The sequence below is a fragment of the Euleptes europaea genome, chromosome 20, assembly GCF_029931775.1.
Source record: "Euleptes europaea isolate rEulEur1 chromosome 20, rEulEur1.hap1, whole genome shotgun sequence".
NCBI classification, from domain to species: Eukaryota; Metazoa; Chordata; class Lepidosauria; order Squamata; family Sphaerodactylidae; genus Euleptes; species Euleptes europaea.
The window spans coordinates 5,639,061-5,663,147 of NC_079331.1; the positions used below are offsets into that span (position 1 = coordinate 5,639,061).

General features: G+C 49.0%; 1 protein-coding gene and 1 non-coding gene across 3 annotated transcripts in view; one reads left to right on the plus strand and one right to left on the minus strand.

Annotated features, from left to right (window-relative positions):
• The window catches only part of CLK3 (CDC like kinase 3), an 87,169-nt gene that overhangs the window by 57,951 nt on the left and 5,131 nt on the right, over positions 1-24,087 (plus strand). The window contains exons 2-9 of one of the 2 annotated variants that reach the window (XM_056865742.1): positions 5,696-5,731; positions 13,892-14,043; positions 17,283-17,499; positions 19,836-19,929; positions 20,235-20,301; positions 21,948-22,064; positions 22,999-23,171; positions 23,816-23,910. In XM_056865742.1, the coding sequence (XP_056721720.1) occupies positions 13,892-14,043; positions 17,283-17,499; positions 19,836-19,929; positions 20,235-20,301; positions 21,948-22,064; positions 22,999-23,171; positions 23,816-23,910 (915 nt within the window). In that variant the 5' untranslated portion in view covers positions 5,696-5,731. Of the gene's footprint in view, positions 1-5,695; positions 5,732-13,891; positions 14,044-17,282; positions 17,500-19,835; positions 19,930-20,234; positions 20,302-21,947; positions 22,065-22,998; positions 23,172-23,815; positions 23,911-24,087 lie in introns of those variants that run through there. The other variant, XM_056865743.1, reaches the window with a different exon arrangement.
• On the minus strand, positions 21,575-21,643 carry TRNAV-GAC (transfer RNA valine (anticodon GAC)). Its single transcript has one exon. It is a non-coding gene; the product is annotated as a tRNA-Val (tRNA).

Genomic DNA, 24,087 nt, shown 5'->3' on the forward strand with positions numbered 1-24,087 from the left:
TTGTATTTTGGTCATGTCATGAGACGACAAGAGTCACTGGAAAAGACAGTCATGCTAGGAAAAATTGAGGGCAGCAGGAAAAGAGGAAGACCCAACAAGAGATGGATTGACTCAATAAAGGAAGCCACAGCCTTCAATTTGCAAGATCTGAGCAAGGCTGTCAAAGATAGGACATTTTGGAGGACTTTCATTCATAGGGTCGCCATGAGTCGGAAGCGACTTGACGGCACTTAACACACACACACATTAATAGCAGACCCCACGTTACCTTCTGCTTGAGGGACAGCAGCTCAAATTTCATCACGTTCAGATCCTCCTCCAGCTTCCTGAGCTCTTCCATTTCTCCTTTCGGCATCTGGGCAGCGTCCTTCAGGAAGGCTGCCAACTCAGCCTCCTTCTGCACCCTCTCCAGCAAGGGGGCTCTCAGGTCCCACTCCGAGACGCTGCGCCGTCTTCTGGCTGAGGTCTGGGTGGGACCCGACGTTCCTGAGTCGCAGCTTGGAAGCCGGGATAAGGAACGCCACCGACCCATGGTCGAGCGGGAATGTCCCCCAGAGGACTCCACATCAGAGTTTAAACCCCTGCAAAAGAGTCAGCAGGCCATGCATCAGGGTTTTGAAAGGATTTGGAAGAGAGAGCTTTCCCAGCTTGCTTTAAACGAGATTTGGGCTCTCGCGGTTTATATTTTCGTACTGATACACACTGCTCAATTATAAGACTGGAACAGTGAACCTTGAAACTTCCTAGTCCCAGAGGGTGTCTGAATGGCCGTCTTATGAACACATGAAGCTGCCTTATACTGAATCAGACCCCCCTTGGTCCATCAAAGTCAGTACTGTCTACTCAGACCGGCAGCTGCTCTCCAGGGTCTCAGGCAGGGGTCTTTCACGTCACCTACTTGCCTAGTCCCTTTAACTGGAGATGCTGGGGATTGAACCTGGGACCTTCTGCATGCAGAGCAGAGGCTCTACCACTGAGCCACAACCCCTCCCAATCAGCATTGTCTACTCAGACTGGCAGCGGCTCTCCAGGGTCTCAGGCTGAGGTCTTCCACATCAACCGCTTGCCTGGTTCCTTTAACTGGAGATGCCGGGGATTGAACCTGGGACCTTCTGCATTCCAAACAGATGCTCTACCACTGAGCCACGGCCCCTCTCCATGGTTCCCCAGGGTCTCAGGCGGAGGTCTTTCACATCACCTACTTGCCCAGTCCCTTTAATTGGAGATGCCACGGATTGAACCTGGGACCTTCTGCATGCCAAGCAGATGCTCTACTGCTAAGCCATGGCCCCTCTTATCTCATAGGTTCCAGCCCAGGGATTCAGATCACAGGGAGAGGCCCTCTTGACTGTCCCGTCCATCAAAGAAGCTCATCTGGTGGACACATATTGGCAGTCCTAATTGGGAGTTTTAAAATTGGGACCGTTTATGTGTTTTTATGAGTATTGTTTTATTTTGGGTTTTTTATTTTTTAAATTATCTTTATTTATACGGCAAGCTGCCTTGAGTCCTGCAAGGGAGAAAGGCAGGTAAATGTCTTAAATAAATAAATAGTTCCGCAGTACGGTGGGGGGGGGGTGCGGTCCTGAAAAAACGTTCGCCGCTTGGCTCCCCACCCCAGCCCCTGAAATACACGATGAAAATCATTTTTGCCTGCTGGGTTGAAGCGGGCTGTTGGAAACCAAAACCTACATTCCACTCTCCCTTCGCTGTGGACTAGAGGACCAGGCTCTGTGAAAACGCTGGAGGCCGAGGGATACCCCGCCGAATTCTCTCCCTGGTCTTCTCCAGCAGCTGTGCTCCAGAGATCCCGGGGTCCCGTCGGCAACCCCCTGAATGACAGGAGAAAAATAATCATTTTCAGAGGTCTCTCCCCTCCCGGTTATCCCTTTCTCCTATATGCGCCTCCTCACTGGCAAATGCATCACGTTTACATTGCTAACAAGCAACTCCAGTCTCCTGTGCATAGTCTGGTTATCGCTCCCACCTCGTTGGATGTGAGCTACCAAATTTTGAATTTCCATGGAACTACACTGTGTCTTTCCCAGTGTTTTTGTCGGATTACTTCATCCAATTAATTCCCAGATTAAATTCTTGATGGGCTATAATGAAGGGAGTTAATAAGGCAAAGCTTCAAGTAACATATTCATAAAGGAGTTGCCTGTTACATCTCTGTATGCTTTACTGCACTGCCATTGTCTCCTTCCATTACTCCTCTACCAGTGGCCTGTCTCTGTGTGAGGCGCAAGTAGGTCGCTTGTAACACACATGCAGCACAATCACCCACCCTCAGAGGATGGTGATTGTTCCATCTCTGCGTGAGTCACTGCACAAGGCTTGCCTCTTCTGATCAGCTTCTGCCAGATCTGGGCATTTCTGCTATTTTTCAACCCGCCTCAGTGCAGAGACACAACACGGTTTCTCTTCTTAGAGGACACCCCCCCCCCCAACAGTAACTCTTACAGAGACATAGAGATGACCTCTTCGAAGACTGAATATTTCTTACTCTAAAAGCGAACTGGGGCGGGAGGGTTAAAACTGGACTATGTAATTTCAATTTAGAAAAAAACGTATCTCTGATAAAAGTTTGGAAATGCACTCATCTGCCACATGCAAGAAACCCATCTATAACACAGTGCAAGAGACCTGTCGTAAACGGATGTAGGAATGAGGCGTGAATGACATTTGTAATGCGGTCTTTTATAAAAGGCTCCTTGCAAGAAGAAAACTAGCAGTTAGAAACTTTATTTCCTTGACATGCTAATTTTTTACTTGCAGGGAGTGGGGGGGAGAATCCAAAATAGCTTGCATGACCTGCAGTTTGCAGTGGTGTTCTTCACTCTCCCCCCCTTAGGCTTTTGCCACCTGCTTTCTGCACAGCCGAGCCCAGAGGAAAGAAATCGGACCAGAAGGGGGCGATCAGTGGGAGACCGTGCTCTCTTACCTTTGCCGGAGAGAGAAACGTATCCATGTTTCTCCATTCATGTGCAGTACTAGCAAAGGACTGATAGTTTCTTGTAGGACTTGGATCTTTGCTGGAGAGACCTGGGGACTCAGTCCCTGAACCACACCGCAAGCACCTGCTGCTAGGGCGGAAAGGGGAAGGCAATCCCACATATCCGTTTTTCCTCTGGAGTAACATTTACAGAGAATCACAAGTGAAACCTGCCCTCCCTTGCGGGGTTTGGTTCAGTTGCCAATACCGGAAGTCTCCCAGATTCAGGTTCACGGCTCAGGAGGTCGGGAGAATCCAAAAAATGGCCAGAACTGCAGAACGACGGAAAGAGAGATCTCATAAATATGTCTAGTTGTAGCTCCCGCAGGCCAAACACCATAAAGACTGACATCTTAGATCACGTCATATCTCTCCCCTTTTAATATATAATTCTAATGCCTCTGTGTCTGACATTATGCCTTTTTTAATTAAGCGACAGGGATCCCAAGGCTATATTGTCACTGGCAAGATTTATATCAGTCCTTATATCCCTCAGACATTAGATTTAAAATTATGCTGCTCAAGATCAATGGATCAAGGAGCTTCTAAGGGATAAAGGAAAGACCGACATGTTAAAGATGCATGGAGATACAGTATATTTTTATAATATGCGAACTGTCCCAAGTCCCTCTTGAGTATCACATCTGGACATGAATTCCCTTGAGATGTCCATAGGCAGTTACAGTGCTGCAGGTGGTGGCACAACGGTTAGAGCTTTGGACTAAGACTCAGGTTCGAATCCCTACTCTGTCTTAAAGCTCGATGGGTGCACCTTGGGCAGTCATTCCCCCTCAGCCTAGCCCACCTTACCAGGTTGCTGTGAGGATAAACCAGGGAGAGGGAGAACTGCATATGCAACCCTTGGAGGAAAGGGGAGGGTAAAAATAGAGAGATCGTTCTCAGGTGTATCGAGCAAGCGAGCCAAGCGCCATGCACAGGAGAAGCCATTCTCAGGGGCCGCAAATAGAGCTCTGCCTTTCATCCAGGCTTACCTCCTAACAACCTGCAATGTGGCCAGGGATCCCAAATGTGTCCAGTCGCCTGCTATGCGCCAGTGTTCCCCCATGCTAAGAAACACAGGGCAGCTGCTACTATGGAAACCGTGGCTGTAACAAGCCTCCCAGCGCTTTGTACAGATTGGCCATTGTGAAACTAATGACCTGTCAAGCCGGAACTGAACTGAAAGGAGTGTCTCTTCTATGCAACGCTAGAGAATTACTCCAGTCTTTTCAGTAGGCTTAGACTGGAGCAACTGCATGGGACTGCTCTGAAAACCTTATCGAGAACATTCCTTAAGGGTTTGTGTTTATTTAAAAAGGAAAGTTAAGGTCAACATGATCTTGCATGAGAAATCTGCGGGGGGTCAGGCTGCCCTGTGCAGAGAGCATGCGTATGCGTGCGCACGTAAAGCAGTGCGCTGTGGTTTGAGAGAGTATTATACATGTATAAATGTTTCTATGAAATGTTGGAAGTAGGGTTGCCAGGTCCCTCTTCACCATCGGCGGGAGGTTTTGGGGGCGGAGCCTGAGGAGGGCAGGGTTTGGGGAGGGGCTTCAATGCCATAGAGTCCAATGGCCAAAGCAGCCATTTTCTCCAGGGGAACTGGTCTCTATCGGCTGGAGATCAGTTGTAATAGCAGATCTCCAGCTAGTACCTGGAGGTTGGCAACCCTAGGATCCAAGCCAACTAGGGTTGCCAGCTCTGGGTTGGGAAATCCCTGGAGATTTTGGGGGTGGACAAGGGCGGGGTTTGGAGAGAGGAGGGGCTTCAATGCCATAGAATCCAATGGCCAAAGCAGCCATTTTCTCCAGGGGAACTGGTCTCTATCGGCTGGAGATCAGTAGTGTGTGTGTTAAGTGCCGTCGCTTCCGACTCATGGCGACCCTATGAATCAACGTCCTCCAAAATGTCCTCTCTTTGACAGCCTTGTTCAGATCTTGCAAATTGAAGGCTGTGGCTTCCTTTATTGAGTCCATCCATCTCTTGTTGGGTCTTCCTCTTTTTCCTGCTGCCCTCAACTTTTCCTAGCATGACTGTCTTTTCCAGTGACTCTTGTCGTCTCATAATGCGACCAAAATACGACAGCCTCAGTCTTTCAGTAGTAGATCAGTAGTAGTAGCAGATCTCCAGCTAGTACCTGGAGGTTGGCAACCCTAGTTGAAAGCTATGCAGAAAGCAATGGTTTATAAGTGATTGCTATGTCTCTGGACTTTCTACGCATGCCCACACGGCATATCCTTCCATGAATATATTGAAAATATTTTTGCAAAGGTTATTTATGATTACATTAATTTTTTATTTTTTTAAAAAAGCAAAAAGATAATGACTACAATTTAAAAAAAACATATACAAAATTGTCAAACAACAAAGGTTACAATCATATCAACTCGTTTAATTATTTCTTTTTTAAAAAATGATATCCTGCCCCGCTCCCCCTCCAATGTATTTGCTCGTTTCCCTCCTCCAGGCGCTTGAAATCAGGACCCGGAAGTTTTTGCAGCGCACCTTTGCCGCAGTCATCCACGGCGACAGAGAGGGAGCGCTAGAGCGGCCAGCGGCGCAGGAGTGGGGGCGCGCGAGGCCGCTCTGGCCCGCGCGACGCCTCCCTCTCTCTGGCCGCCCGGGGCAGGGGGAGTGCGCCTGCGCAGAGCCTCGCTACGACGACGGAGGCAAAAGAAGAGGCGGGAGGGCGCTGGAAACCTCCGCTCTCCCTCGGCCGGCGTCGAAAGCAGCGCGGTGAGGGGCCTTTGTGACCGGTTCGGCGGCGAGGAGGCGGGTAGGGAGGGCCGAAACTCCCGCCGTACCCGGAGCGGCGCCTAGGCCGCTCCCGTGAGGGGAAATCTCGGCTCCGAGGTCGTGGGGGGGGGGGGAGAAAGAAAGGCGGGGCTGTTTTTCCTTTCAGGGAAGCAGGCCTGGGCCACGCCCCCTGGGCAAGCCCCGCCCCCTGGAGCTGCGAAGCGACCGGCGCGATCTCGGGCTGGGAACTATCGCGATATTGTAGCTTCTCTAGTGGCTCCGTCCTTGTTCGTACGTGGAGTGGGGGCAAGTCTCGCGATATTTAGCTTTTCTAGCGGCTCCTTCCCAGCTCTTGCGTGGGGGAACGAGATCTCGCGATAGGTTGTCCCACTCTGCCTTTCGGCGTCCCGCAAGGCGACGCGTTGGCCCCTTTTCTTTCTCCCTTAAGGGGCGGCGGGTTCGATCCCCGCCTTCCTGGGGTTGAAGGATCTTGGCTCAGAGGCAAGTAGGCGTCGGTGATCCTTAAAATGTGTGGGTTGGGTTGGCGATTCTCTCTCGTTACAGATGGGGTGCGAGGCTCGGAGGGGTGGGGAAAACAAGGAGAAACAGGATGTTCTGGGCGGTGGCCAGTGTTCCTTCGCACAACAGCTTAATGAAGCTGTGGAACTCCCTGCCCCAGGATGTGGCGATGGGGGCCACATTATTAATAGGGGAGTGGGCTTGCTCATGGAGGAGGGGGCTACCCATGGCTGCTAGTCATGATGCGCACCTATTCTGTCCAGGATCAGAGTTGGAAGGGACCACCAGGGTCGTCTAGTCCAACCCCCTGCACAATGCAGGAAATTCACAAATATATCCCTACACCCCCAGTGACCCCTACTCCATGCCCAGAAGAGGGCCAAGATGCCCTCCCTCTCATCATCTGCCTAAGGTCATAGAATCAGCATGGCTGACAGATGGCCATCTAGCCTCTTCTTTAAAACCTCCAGGGAAGGAGAGCTCACCACCTCCCAAGGAAGCCTGTTCCACAGAGGAACTGCTCTAGTAGAAAATAGGAGCATGCCTATTAGGTGCAGTGGAAGACAGGCAGGATAATGCTGCTGCAGTTGTCTTGTTTGTGGGCTCCCTGGTTGGCCACTGTGTTAACAGACTGCTGGACTTGATGGACCTTGGTCTCATCCAGCAGGGCCTTTCTTATGATCTTATTTGCTTACTTAACTGCTTCGTTGATACCCCTCCTCTTTTCCCCAGTGGGGGACTCACAGCCATGTACACTGTTCTCTCCGTTTTAATCTTCACAACAGCCCTGTGAGGTAGGCCAGGCTGAGAGCGTGTGGCTGGGCCAGGGTCGCTTCCACGACAGAGCAGGGATTTGAAGCTGGGTCTCTCTGATCCTAGATCTTTTTAAAAATCTTTTATTAATACTGTCAACTGACGAATCGCGTGCCAACGCATCAAACCCTGATCTTAGATCAACACTCTAACCCAGCGTTTCTCAAACTTTTTACCCTTGTGGAACCCTTGAAACAATATTCGTGTCTCAGGGATCCCCTACATATGATTAGCCTATTCATCACTATTTCTCACAGAACCCCTATCGATTTCTCGTCGGAATCCTGATTGAGAGAAGCTGCTCTAACCAGTAAATCACTCTGGCTCTTGCTTCATGTGCAAAATGGCTCTGAAGTATCGCGCCTTGCTAAAAGAACAAAATCCCGAGCATATAGCTGTGTAGGTCTGTTTCAAAATCCTAAAAGCCATCTAAATGAAGCGTCTGGTTTTTTGCCTTATTTTTAGCCTGTTACTCAGTAGTGGTGTATACCTTTAAAATGATGTGGAAACGTATAAGCTTGATGTGTGTTTCAAGGATGCAAGGTTTCTGCATTTCTTGATGGGGAGTGGGGTGGAGTTGTTTGGCCAGGATATCCCAGAAAAATGCAGTGAGCTTAGAAATGGGGTTCCTTTCAGAAACTTCTGAAGACCGTGGTGTTAGGGAAATGTCTTTCTCTGCCTCTTCTTGCCAGTCCGATAGGCAACACTGGGCTGGATAGCCTAACTGCACGAGACAGTTTTGTACTGGGAGGGGCCGCAGCTTAGTGGTAGAGTATCTGCTTGGCATGCTGAAGGTCCCAGGTTCATATCCCCGGCATCTCCAGTTGAAGGACTAGGCAAGAAGGCGATGTGAAAGACCTCTACCAGTATAATGCAGCTTTATGTGTACATTCCTGCTTACACAGGCCTAGTTCACTGTCCTACACCCAGTGGGGGTTTGCATTTGGGTTTGTGTTCATGGCTGTTTCCCCCCCCCCCCAAAAAATCTTTTTATAAGCATCTTTGAAGGTTTACATAACGCTTCCGTCAGGCTGCAGTAGAGCAGAGCAGATTATAGGCAGGGGTTTGTGCAGCTGGCTGCTCCTTTCTGCCAGCAGGGAGGGGAAAAAAACCTTCCCACATAGAAAACGAATATGTCACGAAGGAAGATGGGTTTTAGCTGGGTAAGGAGGTTCTGTGTAAACGCCAGTTCTTTTCCCCTTCAATAGGGCAGAACATACAGTGGAAGTCGAGCGCCTTTCAGCTTGTGATTCCGAATTTGCTTGGTTGCATGATATCATACTGTCTTATGCATGTTTATAATGGGATTTTGGATAAAAGGTCTGCAGCTGGGCTCCAAATGCTCCTCTGTACAATATATTATCTCCATATAGAAGAGTATCATGTCGAGGAGAAGGATTGTTCTCTCTAAAATGCTGTTTTTCTGTATGGATTTTTTTTTTAAAATAAGGAACATTCATTCCTTATCAGCTCCCATTTTCCATCAGATAAAGAACAGTCCTGACAGATTCATCTTATTGAGAACCAAGCTTGAAAAAGGCAAGTTCTCCTTTACAAAAAGGAACAAACCTCTTTTTATAAGCCCCAGTTGTAATTTTAAAGCATTTTCATTTGCTTCTGCCCCATCCCACTGTTAATTGCATGTTTCAGATCTTTGGAAGTTGTGTAAGGTTATTTTTGGATGGGAGATAAAACTGTGTAGATGCTAATGTCTCTCTGAACCTGTGTGTGTGTGTTTCGGTGTATCACACAAATTGATTTGCTTTTGGAACAAGAGAGGTGGCTTGCGAGACAGGAGAGAAAGAAGCCTAAAACTCCCTCATTTGGCTGCGTCACAGTAATATTTTGTTGATGTCGATTTCGGCTATCGCTTAATGCCAGGTAGTGTCTGAAAGAGGCCTGTCAGATGAGGAAAGGTGTATAGGTTAACGTATCTTAAAATATCACATTCATGAAGGGAATGTCCATCAGTGGCTACTAGTCAAGATGACAAGAGAACCTCCACCTTTAGAGGCAGTAAACCTCTGTATAGCAGTTTTAGGGGGCCTTGGCCTTTATGTTCAGATAGCTCCAGTGAGCTGTGACTCATGAAAGCTCCTACCTTGCCAGAAATTTTGTTGGTCTTTATGGTGCTAATGGACTCTTGTTCTTTTTCTACTGCTACAGACAGACCAACATGGCTACCCACCGTGGACTATACATAATTGTTCTATATTGTTTAAACTTTTAAGGAGAGAGGGTTGTGGTCTTTTGGGATTGGCTTGCTGGTTACACCTCCAGGGAGTTTTGAGCTGAGTTTGAGGCAAGGCATAGCAGTCTCTCCTGGAAATATTTGCTTGCTAACACAACAGCTGTTTTACGTTGGCACAGTCCTTAAAATAAGGAAGACGTTGGCCTTTCATCCCTCATTTCTTTTTGGGTCTGTAGGGCTGTCAGACTGACAAGAGAATGTTACCAGAATGGAGGGGGTGGTGAATGAACACCTCCAAGAAAACAGGATCAAAGGAATTTGCTGTGAACATAACTAATAAATAATTTAAAGGGTGTAATTAACTCAGTGCCCTGACCTGGATGGCACAAGCTAGCCCGATCTCGTCCGATCTTGGAAGCTAAGCATGGTTAGACCTGGTTAGTACTTGGATGGGAGACCACCAAGGAAATCCAGGGTTGCAACACAGAGGCAGGCAGTGGCCAAACCCCCCCTCTGGACATCCGTTGCCTTGAAAACCCTACAGAATCACCATAAGTGGGCTGGGTCCGATTCCACCACCAATTCACCTGACAGGGCTTGCCAGTATGTTCCTTTTCAGTATAAAATGTCAAGAGAGCCAGCGTAGTGTAGTGGTTAAGAGCGGTGGTTTGGAGCTGTGGACTCTAATCTGGAGAACCGGGTTTGTTTCCCCACTCCTCCACATGAAGCCAGCTGGGTGACCTTGAGCTAGTCACAGCTCTCTTAGAGCTCTCTCAGCCCCACCTACCTCACAAGGTTTCTGTTGTGGGGAAGGAGATTATAAACCAGTTTGATTCTCCCTTAAGTGGTAGAGAAAGTCGGCATATGAAAACGAACTCTTCTAAATATTTCTGTAGGCAATATTATTTACGGATATACTTTTAATCATGTTTGTTTCTGGACTATGGTATCACTTTGACCCAGGCCTTCCTTGGAGTGCATTGGGCTTATTAACACTATGGAGATTACTGACTCAGGTACCTCTTCTGTTCAGTTGTACCCCGATACTAAAAATAACATTTAATTTTTTAAAGAAGAATTTATGTTGTTTTCATGAAATTGGAGCCTGATCAAGCACTATTAACTTAATTGGGGTCTCAGTACCTCTTCTGTGAAGTAGTTTTCCCCAAGGCCCCAGCTATTTACTTGCTTAAACCATAGGCCACAGTGATCAGATATCATTAAAACATAATAAAGGGCACAGGAACTCTGGCCATTTATGCACAGAAGGTTTTGCCTTGGATTTGCTGCTCTATAGAAGCACATTTTTCCCAACTGAATTCTCAGAAATCTACATATGGGCTTATTTTTGAGTTTTAAGAATTTTTGATGGGAAAAATGTGCATCTAGAAAGCAGCCAACGACCACAGCCAGAACAGTGCTTTTAAGAGTTAACTCACAAAAGGCATTTTCCTGGAGCGGTGCGATATTTCGAAATGCATCTTATTTTTAAAACATGCAGACACCTCCAACTGCAGTTGTGGCAAATGTGTGTGTTGCGTCAACAGAGGAACAACTTGGAGCTGCCCTGATGCATTATTAAAGGTTAGCTGTGACTGCTTAACAAAAAAGCGTCAGTGGAGCAGCTGGAGAGAGGCAGGGAAAGGGAATACGGAATTATTACGTGGATGTCTTAATGGCATTTCAGGTTATTACTTGGCTGTCCTCAGCCAGCAATGTTTGCTCTCAGGCTGCTGAACATGCACAAATCGTACAGCTGGTTTGTTTATATATTTGAAGGGACACTAGATTTCCGAGTCGCTTTGCTTTTAGCAGCTCCACCCATAAAAGGAGCTGCTGGTGGTGACTAAACATGGCCTAGCAGTCTCAAAGGAAATGGTTTTCTCCCATATGTACCAATTAACTGGTCTCTTTACTGATGTCTCAGTCAGTTCTTTTCTAGTCCTGTCATTGGAATGTCATGAAAACGGAGAAATCCTGCCTTGCCCCTCACCTAAATTACACCGTCTTGAAGTATCGCCTGTTTTAAAAACAAACCAACTATTCCTGTGTTCTAATTTATAAATCTTTATACGGAACCACACTTTTTAATGTTTGCTTCTGGCTGCTTCCTGCCGCTGCAGTCATCGAGCTATAGAAGTTACCTTAACTGCAAGAGTGACATTTATGTTAGAAGTTCCAACATAAACAGAGAACGGACAATAATTTTAAGAAGATTTTGAAACTGTCGTTAATTACCTCGTGTAAATGTTTGTATCGGGTGTCGAAACTCTGCAGTCAACAGCCCGCATCCTGCCTTTCCACCCAGTAAGTTGGAAGCCTTCCTCCAATTTAACCAGACCTTCTTCCTGCAGAAAGAGCCACTCAAGGGGGGGGGGATGTCTCTTTAAACTGAGGGAAGGGCTCCAACTTTGCATAACCAGGTGGTAGGATATGGGCCATTGTCTTTGAAGAAGATGAAGAGTTGGTTTTTATATGCCGACTTTCTCCACCACTTAAGGGAGACTCAAACCAGCTTAAAATCACCTTCCCTTCCCCACAACAGACACCCTGGGAGATAGGTGGGGCTGAGAGAGTTCTAACAGAGCTGTAACTTGCCCAAGGTCAACCAGCTGGCTTCGTGTGTAGTAGCGGGGAAACAAATCCAGTTCACCAGATTAGCCTCTGCCACTCATGTGTAGGAGAGGGGAATCAAACCCGGTTCTCCAGATCAGAGTCCACTGCTCCAAACCACCCTTCTTAACTACGCTGGCTTTGAAATGGCTGGAGGAATCCATGCGAGAAGTCAGTTGAAATGCAAATTATTTTAATCCACGGTTCAGGAAATTGTAATTTTGAATCCACATTCCTGCCAGGGGAATTCTAGAAGTAGTTCCAGAAGTCAGGAGAGGCAGATCGCTTTATTCCGTTTTCCCCTTCTCCCTAGGACAATGCCACACCCTGGGATAAAGACATTACTGCCCTGTATGTCCAGAGGGGTTTCCCTTAAAGGAGGGTAGCCGGCTTAAATGTGCCTTCGCAGGGTGGCATGCATGTGTAATGTGCTGATTAAAATTACTGTTTTAATTGTGTCCTCAGGTTTGCTGAAAACCAAGACAGATTTGTTCTGTAGGGACCATATAATAGTTCCCAGACAGCAGAGATTACTTTTTGGCCATGAACATCTGGCCGCCTGGTCTTCCGGATGCTGTATGCTATGGCCAGACCAAACCAGCCTGTTGACCACGATGCCATCTGTTCTTCGTCTTGTGACAAACCCGCTGAGTTCTTAGTCCTTTAAGAACAGGTGCCACCCAGTTCTCGGCATGTTTACTTGGATGCCAGTCCTGTTGAGTTCAGAGAAGCGTACTCTTAAGTTAGTCGCTTTAAGAGTATGTGCTCTTATCCAGCTGCCTCTACGTTGGCTGTTACACATTTCTGATGAGTGTTTCCTTTGGGTCAGCAAAAGCAGTGAACTCACCTGCAGTCCTGAAAGCACGTTGCATCGGTACGGATGCAAAAATAGGATTCGTGACAAGGAATGAAACCTTGATACCCTCATTGTCCTATGGTACTCGAAAGGGCACATCTTTCAGATGCATTTGGGTGATGTCTCTTCTAAAAAGGTGGTTCTCAACTGGTATATATTTGTGCTACGTGCTGTCAGGTCACTTCCGACTCATGGCGACCCTATGAATCAATGTCCTCCAAAACGTTAATGTCATTAACAGCCTTGCTCAGGTCTTGTAAACAAAGGACTGTGGCTGCCTTTATATACTCAATCCATCTCGTGTTGGGTCTTCCTCGTTTCCTGCTGCCTTCAGCTTTTCCTAGCATGATTGTCTTTTCCAGTGACTCTTGTCTTCTCATAATGTGATCAAAGTATGATAGCCTCAGTTTAGTCATTTTGGCTTCTAGGGGCAGTTCAGTCTTGATTTGATCTCTGTGTGTTAAGTGCTGTCAAGTTGCTTCCGACTCATGGCGACCCTATGAATCAATGTCCTCCAAAATCTTTGACAGCCTTGCTCAGATCTTGCAAATTGAGGGCCGTGGCTTCCTTTATTGAGTCAATCCAATTGGGTCTTCCTCTTTTCCTGCTGCCCTCAGTTTTTCCTAGCATGATTGTCTTTTCCAGTGACTCTTGTTTTCTCATAATGTAACCAAAACACGATAGCCTCAGTTTAGTTGTTTTAATTTCTAGGGTCAGTTCAAGCTTGATTTGATCTATAACCCACTGATTTGTTTTTTTGGCAGTCCACGGTATCCGTAACACTCTCCTCCAACACCACATTTCAAAGGAATCTACTTTCTTCCTATTTGATCTAGAGCCCACTTATTTGTGGGTTTTTTTGGTGACCCTATACTAAACTGGTACTATGACTTTAACATGATGGGTCTTGCAGGATGTGATGCTTATGTCACAAAGGCCCTTTTACTGGCACTGAGACATGAATACTCTGGGCCTGAATTTCCTACCACGCCTGGCCTAACTGCCCAGCATAAATTTAAAATACACCTTTTAAAGTACAATCAGATTCACATGGTGTGAGTAGGCACATCAAGTTGGCCAGGATTGCAGGAGCGCTTTTTTAGGACGGACTCATTTCGCTGACGGCAGCTTTCTGGTGTTTACCAAAGTGCTTCCTTTGCGTCCGCAGATGCATCACTGTAAGCGCTTCCGCTCCCCCGAGCAGGAGTCCTACATGACCCACAGATGGAAGAGGAGGCGGTCTCGCAGCAGAGAGCATCACGAAGGGAGGCCGCGATACCCCAGTCGCCGGGACCTGTCGCGGAGGTCACGTTCCAGAAGGTGAGCCGAGCCTCTTTTTGGAGAACAATTCTTTGCGTCAAGGCCGCGTACATCTGCTTAGGATATTTACCATTCTTCAGAGTTTGAACGTTAAGAAAGCGTAGGGCCGGAATGGGCTTACGTCTCTGACCAGCGCCAGGGCCTTTTCCGTCGTGGCCTCCCTGAAGAGGTGATGGGGGGAGGAAGAATCACCTCCTTGGGGATCTTCAGGAGGCGCTGTAAGGGCTGCCTGCTTGCCAGGGTTTTTGAGGGGGGTTTGAATGGCAGGCATCTTTTAAGGGGTGGGGAGAGATTTAGGGTTTGCCATTTTATTTTGTTTTTAACTGAAGTTGTTTTTAACTCTTATTGTAAGCCGCCTTGAACCATGAGGAAAGGCGGGATAAATGCTTTAATAAATAAAATACTAATATTACTAGTTGTCTAGTCAAGAATGGTTTCTAGTCAGATGACCCAAAGCGGGCTAACCAGGGCAAGATCTCCATCTCCACTTGTCTGAGTTCAGGAGCAATCAGGAGCAAGTATATAATAATGGGAGATGAGCCGTCTGTGCGTGTGCAGTTGTTAGGTGTGATATTGGCGACGTGATTCCCCCTGAAATAAACCACCAAGCGGATGGATCCCAAGATGGATCCCATCTCGGCTTTAAAAGTGACCAACCTGGAAGGATTGCAGGTTAGCATTGGATTTCACCGGGCTGGCTGGGGGGGCGGGGAGAGGGAGAGAGCCGGCCGGCACAGGAATAGATGAAACCGAAGAAGGGAGCGCAAAGGTCAGCACTGACTTAACGTTGTGGCTGGGAGGCTGTTGAGCAGCATGTGAGAAATGGGCAGCATTTGCTAATAGGAAGAGGACCCCCCCAATTTGGGCCCTTGATCCAGCAGCCTTTGTTCAGGTGAGGGCTGTTAGGAAAGCACATGTGTCTCTTGAACCTTCTTTGCTCTGCTGCCCCCCCGATGGGAAATGGCCAGACCATTTCAGTGTCTCCAGCAGGGAGTGGTCCCACTCTGGCCTGCTGCGAGCCTTGGCTGGCATCCAGCCCCTGACGCCAGCCTTGCTGATGAGGTGGTGGCTTTTTTGCAGGGTTGCAAGAACGTATGAATGACGGAACTCTCCGTGCCTTAAAAAGGGGCTGCAGAGAAATGATGGATGTGAAACGGTCGCCTCTCCTCTCCTCCCCGCCCCCCCAACCCCGGTGACTTTGTTTCTCGTGAAATAACAAATGCCCAAATGCCACCTTTTGAAGAGCAGCCTCTGCCAGCCGTTCATTATTAAGCTCGAGGCTTCCACATGCTGTGAAAAGCTAGTACGAACGATGGATTGTAGGATAGCCTCATTCAAGAGTTTTGAATTTTGCCCTTGCCGTGATCCACATAGAGGTACGCACGCACATACCCATGAGTTCTCTTTCCGTGCACGTGCCTATGTCCTCCTTGCTGCAGCCAGAGGTCTGGATACAGCCAGCAGTTGGGGAGGGGCTGTGGCTCAGTGGCAGAGCATCTGCTTGGCATGCAGAAGGTCCCAGGTTCAATCTCCTGTGTCTCCAGTTAAAGGGACCAGGCAAGTAGGTGATGTGAAAGACCTCTGCGTGAGACCCTGGAGAGCCGCTGTCAGTCTGAATAGACAATACTGACTTTGATGGACCAAAGGTCTGATTCAGTATAAGGCAGCTTCATGTGTGTTTGGGAAGAAAGAACCTAATTTTGGGGGTGGGTGGGGGTGGTACGCAATTTTCTGTTCTCCTGCTAACAACCAGCCGGTCCCTGGGCATACCCTCTATGGCCCTGGTAAAGTGGCTGTCGTTGGCAGAGATGAAGGCGAGAGAAACTAAAGGACGCTGGCTTTCCAGTACCGCTCAGCAAATTCAGAGGTGCCTGCCTCCACCCATTTGTACCTTTGCTAGTGGTGTGTGGCAATAGGTGGAGGTAGGAATGTATGCTGAGTGTGCTCTCTGGAGTGTTGGCAGTTTGGTCTGAGATACTCGTCATACCAGTCCTGGGAGTTTGGGCTGTCTCTCCCACAATCATAGCTCGCAGAAACTTGCTGCTTAAGCTACCCCAGCTGCCTTCGCCTCGCCCTGCAGTGAAAGTGTAGGCCAGCCACTGTCCAAACCATGGAGGGGAGGGGCCGTGGCTCAGTGGTAGAGCATCTGCTTGGCATGCAGAAGGCCCCAGGTTCAGTCCCCGGCATCTCCAGTTAAAGGAACTAGGCAGATAGGTGATGTGAAAGACCTGAGACCCTGGAGATCTGTTGCCGGTCTGAGTAGAGAAGACTGACTTTGGAGCCAGGGTCTGATTCAGTATAAGGCAGCCTTAAGTGTTCATGTGTTCACACACCTCATTGCCCATGCACTGTTGGGCCACTGTAGCCTGTCTCTTCTGTGGGACCGCGGCTCAGCGGTCGAGCTTTGACTCCGCATTGCAGAAAACCCCCAGTTCAATCTTCGGCAGCAGTTAAAAGGATGAGACAGTAGGTGACGGGAAAGACCTTGACCTGAGACTCTGGCTGAGTGGTAGAGCTTCTGCGTTGCATGCGGAAGGTCCCAGGTTCAATCCCCAGCATCTTCAGTTAAAGGCTCAGGTAGCAGGTTCACATGAACACGTGCAGCTGCCTTATACTGAACCAGACCCGCGGTCCATCAAAGTCAGTATTGCCTACTCAGTCTGGCAGCTGCTCTCCAGGGTCTCAGGCAGGGGTTTTTCACATCACCTCCTTGCCTAGTCCCTTTAACTGGAGATGCCGGGAACTGAACCTGGGACCTTCTACATGCCAAGCAGATGCTCTGCCACTCAGCCACAGCCCCTTAACCAGAGATCTTAACCAGAGACCCTGGCTTGCTGGAAGTGTCCCTGCTTTGCATGTAGGAGGTCCCAGGTTCAATTCTCAGCATCTCCACTTTTAAAGGATCAGATAGCAGGTGGTGGAAAAGACCTCCACCTGAGATCCTGGCTCAGTGGTAGAGCATCAGGTTTGCACGCAGAAGGTCCCAGCTTCAATTCCCGCCATCTTGTGTTGAAAGGATCAGATAGTCGGGGATGAGAAAGACCTCCGCCTGAGACCCCGGAGAGCCACTACCAGTCAGAGGCAGCAAGACTGACCTTTATGGACCTGTGGTCAGATTCAGTACAAGACATGCCCCCCCCAAACATGAGTTTTGTAATCAATCAATCGATGGATCTTTATTAAAAACAGCCATAGACCAGCACAGCTCTTTTGTAATCTGGTTTCTATATCCGCTTCAGCCAGGACAGAATGCCCTATCAGAGACGATACCGAGAGGGAATGGACAATGAGGTCTACGGGTTTGAAGAACGGAGCGCATCTTTCGGAGAGGACTATTACTCTTCCCGCCGCTCACGCCACCGCCGGAGATCCCACGACCGAGAGCGCCACCGGACACGGAAGCACCAGCATCGCTGCCGGAAACGCAGGACCAGGTCTTGTAGCAGTACTTCCTCGGTGAGTAGCATCCAAAACGAGTTCAGGATTGGTGAGGGACCTAACCCCCTTCTAGCTTTTTCACAGCTCTGAGTTAACTTTGGGTGAGTACCTCTAATCTCTGTCTTCCTCCTCCGTACAGTTGTAGAGTTCCATTTTGTTGCGCATTTTGTGACACTGGTTATGTTAGCTGGTCTCAGATTTCTTGCTGATTCCCTGACGGGGGTGTTTCTTAAGGTGAATTTGGGAAGGAAAGCCAGTCGAGACAAATCGGGCATGTGTCCATGCGATCCAGGGGTCTATATTCACATATATGCGTGCGTGTGTGTGTGTGGTTTAGGATGGCCGTGCCTTCTGCCATCGCTTGGCCCCCCTGGGTTTGCTGACGTGGCGTTGCGCTCCTTAACTGAAAACTGCGACACTATACGGTTCCGTCCGGGGATACAGGGCAGCCCTGCACCAAGGTAGAGGGACGTTCCTGCCAGCGCCCGTAACTCCTCAAGGCCAAATCAAGCTATGTCAGATGCATTGCTAGGATTGCACTCCAGCTTTCCTTTCCTACGGCCCGCGGCGGCACTGTTAACTTCCTGAGGTAGGGGGCGTGAAAAGAAGAGTGCTGAGCACCTGAAAAAGGTTGTAATAAAGACCGGTTGGCCATCTTTAGTTAGTTGGGTCTTAAAAGGCCTGCAGCCTAAGGTTCCTCGCTTCAGCTTCGCAATAGCACATCTTGCATTGCAACACAAACTCACACTTGCCGTCTGCATCCCCGGTATCTTATTTAGCATCTTACTGGGTGGTTGTTGTTTTTTTAAAATGAACGCTATTGTTACTGACTTTGACTGTGATTCACAAGCAAAAGTAATCCCCAAGTCCCATCCCTGCAGAGAGCAAGAAATCTTGAGAGGAGGGAGGTTGAGGCCCTTGTATGACTCCGTTTCACCAGCTCAGTTGCATCCCAAGTATTGAACATTGTGAGCGCTCAAATGGGGCTTAGCCTGTAGTTTTTTAGGCAGTGTGGTTGTTGTGGTATCGACACGGGCTTCGATGTTCTGGAACAAGCACACACAGGTAGAGCCCTCTCCGTCCTCTCCCCCCGTTTTTCAGTCACGTTTACTGACGTCTCAAAGTTTGAAATAACCAATGCTCCCGTAAATACACTCCCCTTTGGGGAAATCTGTCCCATGGTTATTTGCGCGCGATGCTAAAAAAGGTGTGGACTTTGATCGAGGTGACCTTTTAAAAACTCTTTCTCTATTGCAAATCTTCTTTTAAGGATCTCCTGATGTGTTCTCTCCACTTTCCCCTCATTTTCAAACCCTCTTTTAGGATTTGTGCGTAGTTCTGTCCTGCAGTGCAGGGGGAATCGAAGGCTAGGGCACGGAGCCTGTGACCGGTTTCTTGCATCTCAGCCGAAAGATGATAATAGGAGGGAGGGAGAGGAAAGCTGTGAATTCTTCATAATACATGGAGCCCTTCAGGACTGCTTGGCAGTTTTTGGTCTTCTTCCCCCTTCCCCGTCAGTAGAAGCTAATAGCGATGCAGGATCAATCCGCAGCTGGTTCTTTCTCCGAGAGCAGAAGCTGTGAGCCGAAAGGTTTCCCACAGCTTGGGAGGCAGGTGTCCCGGTCGGCCACGACACCCCCCTCTCCCCCCCCGTCCTAGATCTTCCCACATTCAGCCGGGGCTGTGGCCCTTGCCGCTGCTGTTCCGCCCAGTTTTATTTCTGCCGGAAATGGAAAGCTGAGAACTCCAGCCCAGTTCTGTGGGAGCTGGCTGCATAGGACAGAGTCCCGCAGGGAGGGGAGGTTTGCCTCCGGAGGGCGCTGCCAGCCAAACTGACTCTCTTTTGGGTTGCCCGTTGCCGACGGAGAAACTGCCATCCTTGAGTCCTCTTCGCTGCACTGCTGGTGGTTCCCCCCCCCCCAGCAGTTGAGAAGGGGCAGGAGGTTTGTCCTTGGGGAGGGGGGTGTCCAGCCACGGGAGAGTCCGAGCCGCCGCTTCCCTGCTTGAGAACCTGGCGGCGCTTACCGCTGAGACGCTGCCCGCCGCCTCCGCCTCCCGTAGCTATTCAGAGTTTCTTTTACGTACCTGTAGCTGTCTTTTTTTAAAGAGAAAAAGAAAAGAAAAAAAGAACTTTTGTTTTGAAGTCGGTTTTGTGTCTTGACGTGTCCCCTTGCAATATCCCTATCGTTATATATGCTGTGTGCCTTATGAAATGCCTGGGATCTGGAAAATCCAACCAACCACCGGACGCATCGTCGTCTCTCCGCCTTTGAATGACAACTCAATCTGCCAATCGGAAACTGCCCGCTGTGCGCGATTGGTCGGATGGCCGTTTCGGGGGGCGGTGTGTGCAGAGAAGCCAACAGAGCAGTAAACGCGGCAGGAGCGTGGAAGATGACAAGGAAGGTCACCTGGTGTGCAGGATCGGCGATTGGCTCCAAGAGCGATGTACAGCCACCTTTCGTAAAACTTTACCTCTCTACTTTCTATCCCCCCATGTTAGACGAGATCGCTCTCAGTGTACGGGAGGGGTCTCTAGCGTTGTTGTTTTATTTTTTTATCGTTTATAAAATGGACTGACCAGTAAAAAAATTGCCTGAAACAGGAAGTAGCCACTTGTGTGTTTAAAAAAAGAAAAGAGGATAGTAATTGAGAGAGCCTTTTTCTTCAGATTTTGTATGCTGTGAAATTGCAGGACCATCGCTCCCTCTGCCTCCCCGGCGCTCACTTGGGGTGTCTGTTTTTTCTCCTAGATGAAATCGTCGGGAGCCTGGGCGAGGGGACGTTTGGGAAAGTCATGGAGTGCGTGGACCATGCCAGGTAGGCCCTCTGCCTCTTGTTTCCTCTGCCCCCCACCCCTGAGCCAAAATGAAACCAGGAACATGAGGCATTTACTGATCTGACTGAAGGCTAAAACGTTATAGAATCATAGAGTCGGAAGGGATCACCAGGGTCATCTAGTCCAACCCCCTGCACAATGCAGGGAATTCACAACTACCTGCCCCCCACACACACACCCAGTGACCCCTTCTCCATGCCCCGAAGATGGCAACCCCCACCCCTCCAGGATCTCTGGCCAATCTGTCCTGGAGGAAAATTGCTTCCTGACCCTACAGTGGCTATTGGCACATTGCTGCCGTCCTCCTCCAAGGGAGGTCAATCTTGTGGCACAGGTGATTCCTCCCACCTGGTGCGGAGGCAGGTGCTGTCTTATGTGGAGCTTCCTTCTCCTGTTCCTTTCTGCCTAGGAAAGGGGATGCAGTTGGTTTAGAAGAGGGTTTTTAAAGAGAAATTCTCTTTAATTCCTCCTTAACCAAGTTCTCCCTGAAACCCAACAATCTTTTTTTCCCCCTTTGGAATTTGGAGTCAGTTTCTAAGCCGCCCCATCTTGATCAAAGAGAAACACCAAGAGGGGAAGGTTCTGCAAAAATTTCACTCTGTGGGTCCTCCGTGGCAAACAATGTCTTCCCAAACCCCTGTTCCATTTGCTAGGGCACCCCCCACCCATTCCGTGGGATGTACCATAAAACTGCTGAAAGGGCCGAGAGTTACAGAAAGGCACATTGATTTCCCTTCATAGCAAAACAGAAATGAGAGAAATCCTTCTTTTAATAGAGGGAAGAAAGAGAAATAGATTCATCAGCGGCTAAATGTTTTTTATTATTCCAAGCTACCTTGAACCGTGAGGAGAGGCAGTATGTAAATGCTTTAATAAATAAATCTAAGAAAGTGAATTTCAGGGGGGAAAACTCCACTCCCTGTAACTCTTGTTTAGAAGAGCTCTAAATATATGTGGAGAACATGGTGGATTCTTGCAAGAAGGAGGTCTCGGGAAAGGGCACGGGAACATCTCTTGAGTACAACCCATCGCTCAAATGAATATAATGGGCCCAGCTGGGCTGGTAGAACCAATCCACTGGTAATTGTTTTGCACTGGATAAATAGCTCAAGTCGCATGAACACATGAAGCTGTCTTATACTGAATCAGCCCCTGGGTCCACCAAAGTCAATATTGTCTACTCAGACCGGCTGCAGCTCTTCAGGGTCTCAGGCTGAGGTCTTTCACATCACCTACTTGCCTAGTCCCGTTAACTGGAGATGCCAGGGATTGAACCTGGGGCCTTCTGCATGTCAAGCAGATGCTCTACCACTGAGCCACTGCTTTCTTCTTTTTTCTGAGCCGTGACCCACCCTTACTAGACCACCCTTACTAAGAGTCACAGGAGTCGAGGAAAGCGAACTTTTAGCTGTCCCCCCCCCTTCAAGTTTCGGCATCTGTCTCCTCGGAGATCGCATTTGGGGGCCAGAAGGGAAGTACTCGCTTCAGGATTCATCTAGCCGAAAGCGCGAAGGCTTGAACTTAGTTCCGGCCGTTTTCTCCCCTCCCCATCCAAAGACGGTTGCCGCTGACTTTGTTCATGTCTCTCTGCCGCTCCTTTCTCTCCCGCCCCCTGGCCGTTCTGCAGGGGCAAGTCTCTGGTAGCTTTGAAAATCATCCGAAACGTGGGCAAGTATCGGGAGGCGGCCAGGCTGGAAATTAACGTCCTCAAGAAAATTAAAGAGAAGGACAAGGAGAACAAGCAGTAAGTCTCACCTCTGGGATCAGCTTTCGTATTGGCTGTTTCGGGGTTTTTTTCCCAACTCGTCCACCGCCACCACAGAGTCTCTCAGGGTCCATCCTTTCAGTTCTTTCTCCATTCGTGAATACTGAAACAAGAAACTGTTGAGGGTGGCCAGAGGCAGCTGGGAACTGTAGCACAGTGGTAGCATTCCGTGTATCCCTGTAGCTGTTAGAAGCGGCAGGAGCAGTGACCTGAACACACATGAAGCTGCCTTATACTGAATCCGACCCTTGGTCCATCAAAGTCTACTCAGACCGGCAGCGGCTCTCTAGGGACTCAGGCAGAGGTCTTTCACATCACCTACCTGCCTAGTCCCTTTAACTAGAGACGCCAGGGATTGAACCTGGGGCCTTCTGCATGCCAAGCAAAGGCTCTACCACTGAGCCACAGCCCCTCCCCTAAGCTCTCCAGGGTCTCAGGTGAAGGTCTTTCACATCACCTACTTGCCTGGTCCCTTTAACTGGAGATGCCAGGGATTGAACCTGGGATCTTCTGCATGCCAAGCAGATGCTCTACCCCTGAGCCACAGCCTCTCCCTGCTTGGATATCGATAGGAATTGGAGTCCTGTCTCTATTATACAGCTTGATCTTTAAGAGAAGGAAGGCTCTCCTAACACTTGGGTTTTCCCGAAGGAGTATTGTACAATTCAATCAAGCCTAATTCCCTCCCACCCCACCGCACCCCAGCCTAAATGTCGCAAATAATGTGGCAGCAGGAATGCTGTGCTGTTGTTCCCGGGCAGGTGTGTCAAGTGTGTGTGATTTTGCCGTCAAGTCACAGCCGACTTACGGCAACCCCCGAAGTGTTTTCAAGGTCCTCGAAGGCTTGCTTAGGAGGAACGGTCTAGCCAGTACCTCGAAGCCGTCTTCTCAACGCTTCTTGTTTTGCCTTCAGATCCAGCTTGTGCGTCCTGATGTCAGACTGGTTCAACTTCCACGGCCACATGTGCATCGCGTTTGAGCTCCTGGGCAAGAACACGTTTGAGTTCCTGAAGGAGAACAACTTCCAGCCCTACCCCCTCCTGCAGATCCGGCACATGGCCTACCAGCTCTGCCATGCCCTGAAGTGTAAGCCTTCCTCGTTCTCAGCCTGTTGAAAAGCTCGGCTGCCTTCTTAGCCCACGGGTCCTCAACCTTTTTGAGCCTGTGGACACATTTGGAATTCTGGCGCGACATGGTGGGCGCAGCAGCAGAATTATTGCCACAGCTTAAGTTCGGTAACACAGTGTCGATCGTTTTGCTGTGGTGGCAGCTGCTGCCAAAGCAACATTTTTTAAAAAAAAAATCTGCACAGCCAATCAAATCTTCAGTGGTCAGTCAGAAACCTTGCTGGGCAAAGGCCCTACCCGGCCCCACAAATTCCTAAAAACACTTGACAAGCACCAGAAATGTCACATGAATACATGAAGCTGCCTTATATTGAATCAGACCCCCCTTGGTCCGTCAAAGTCAATACTGTCTACTCAGACTGGCAGCAGCTCTCCAGGGTCTCAGGCAGAGGACTCACATCCCCTGCTTGCCCGGTCCCTTTAACTGGAGATGCCGGGGACTGAACCTGGGACCTTCTGCATGCCAAGCAGATGCCCTACCACTGAGCCACGGCCCCTGTCGATGGACAGCCTTGAGCTTTGCCCCTCGGCAACCACAAACGCCGGTGCGGAGGGCCTAAGAATTTTGAGAAGCAAACAAACCTTTTCTCTTGTCTTCTGCAGTTCTACACGACAACCAGCTGACTCACACTGACCTCAAGCCGGAAAACATCCTGTTTGTAAATTCAGATTACGACACCTTGTACAACGAGAAAAAGGTGGGCTTTGAGGGTGTGATTGATTGTACTCTGCGTTGCTCTTTTTATTGTTTATTGTTATTATTCTTTATTGGATTTCTATCCCGCCCTCTGTCCCAGCTAAGAAAGAGGCTGGCGTTCCCCCACTGATTTTATTCTCTGTCCCTTAGCTCTTTCCTAGGCAGTCGTTCGGGGCAT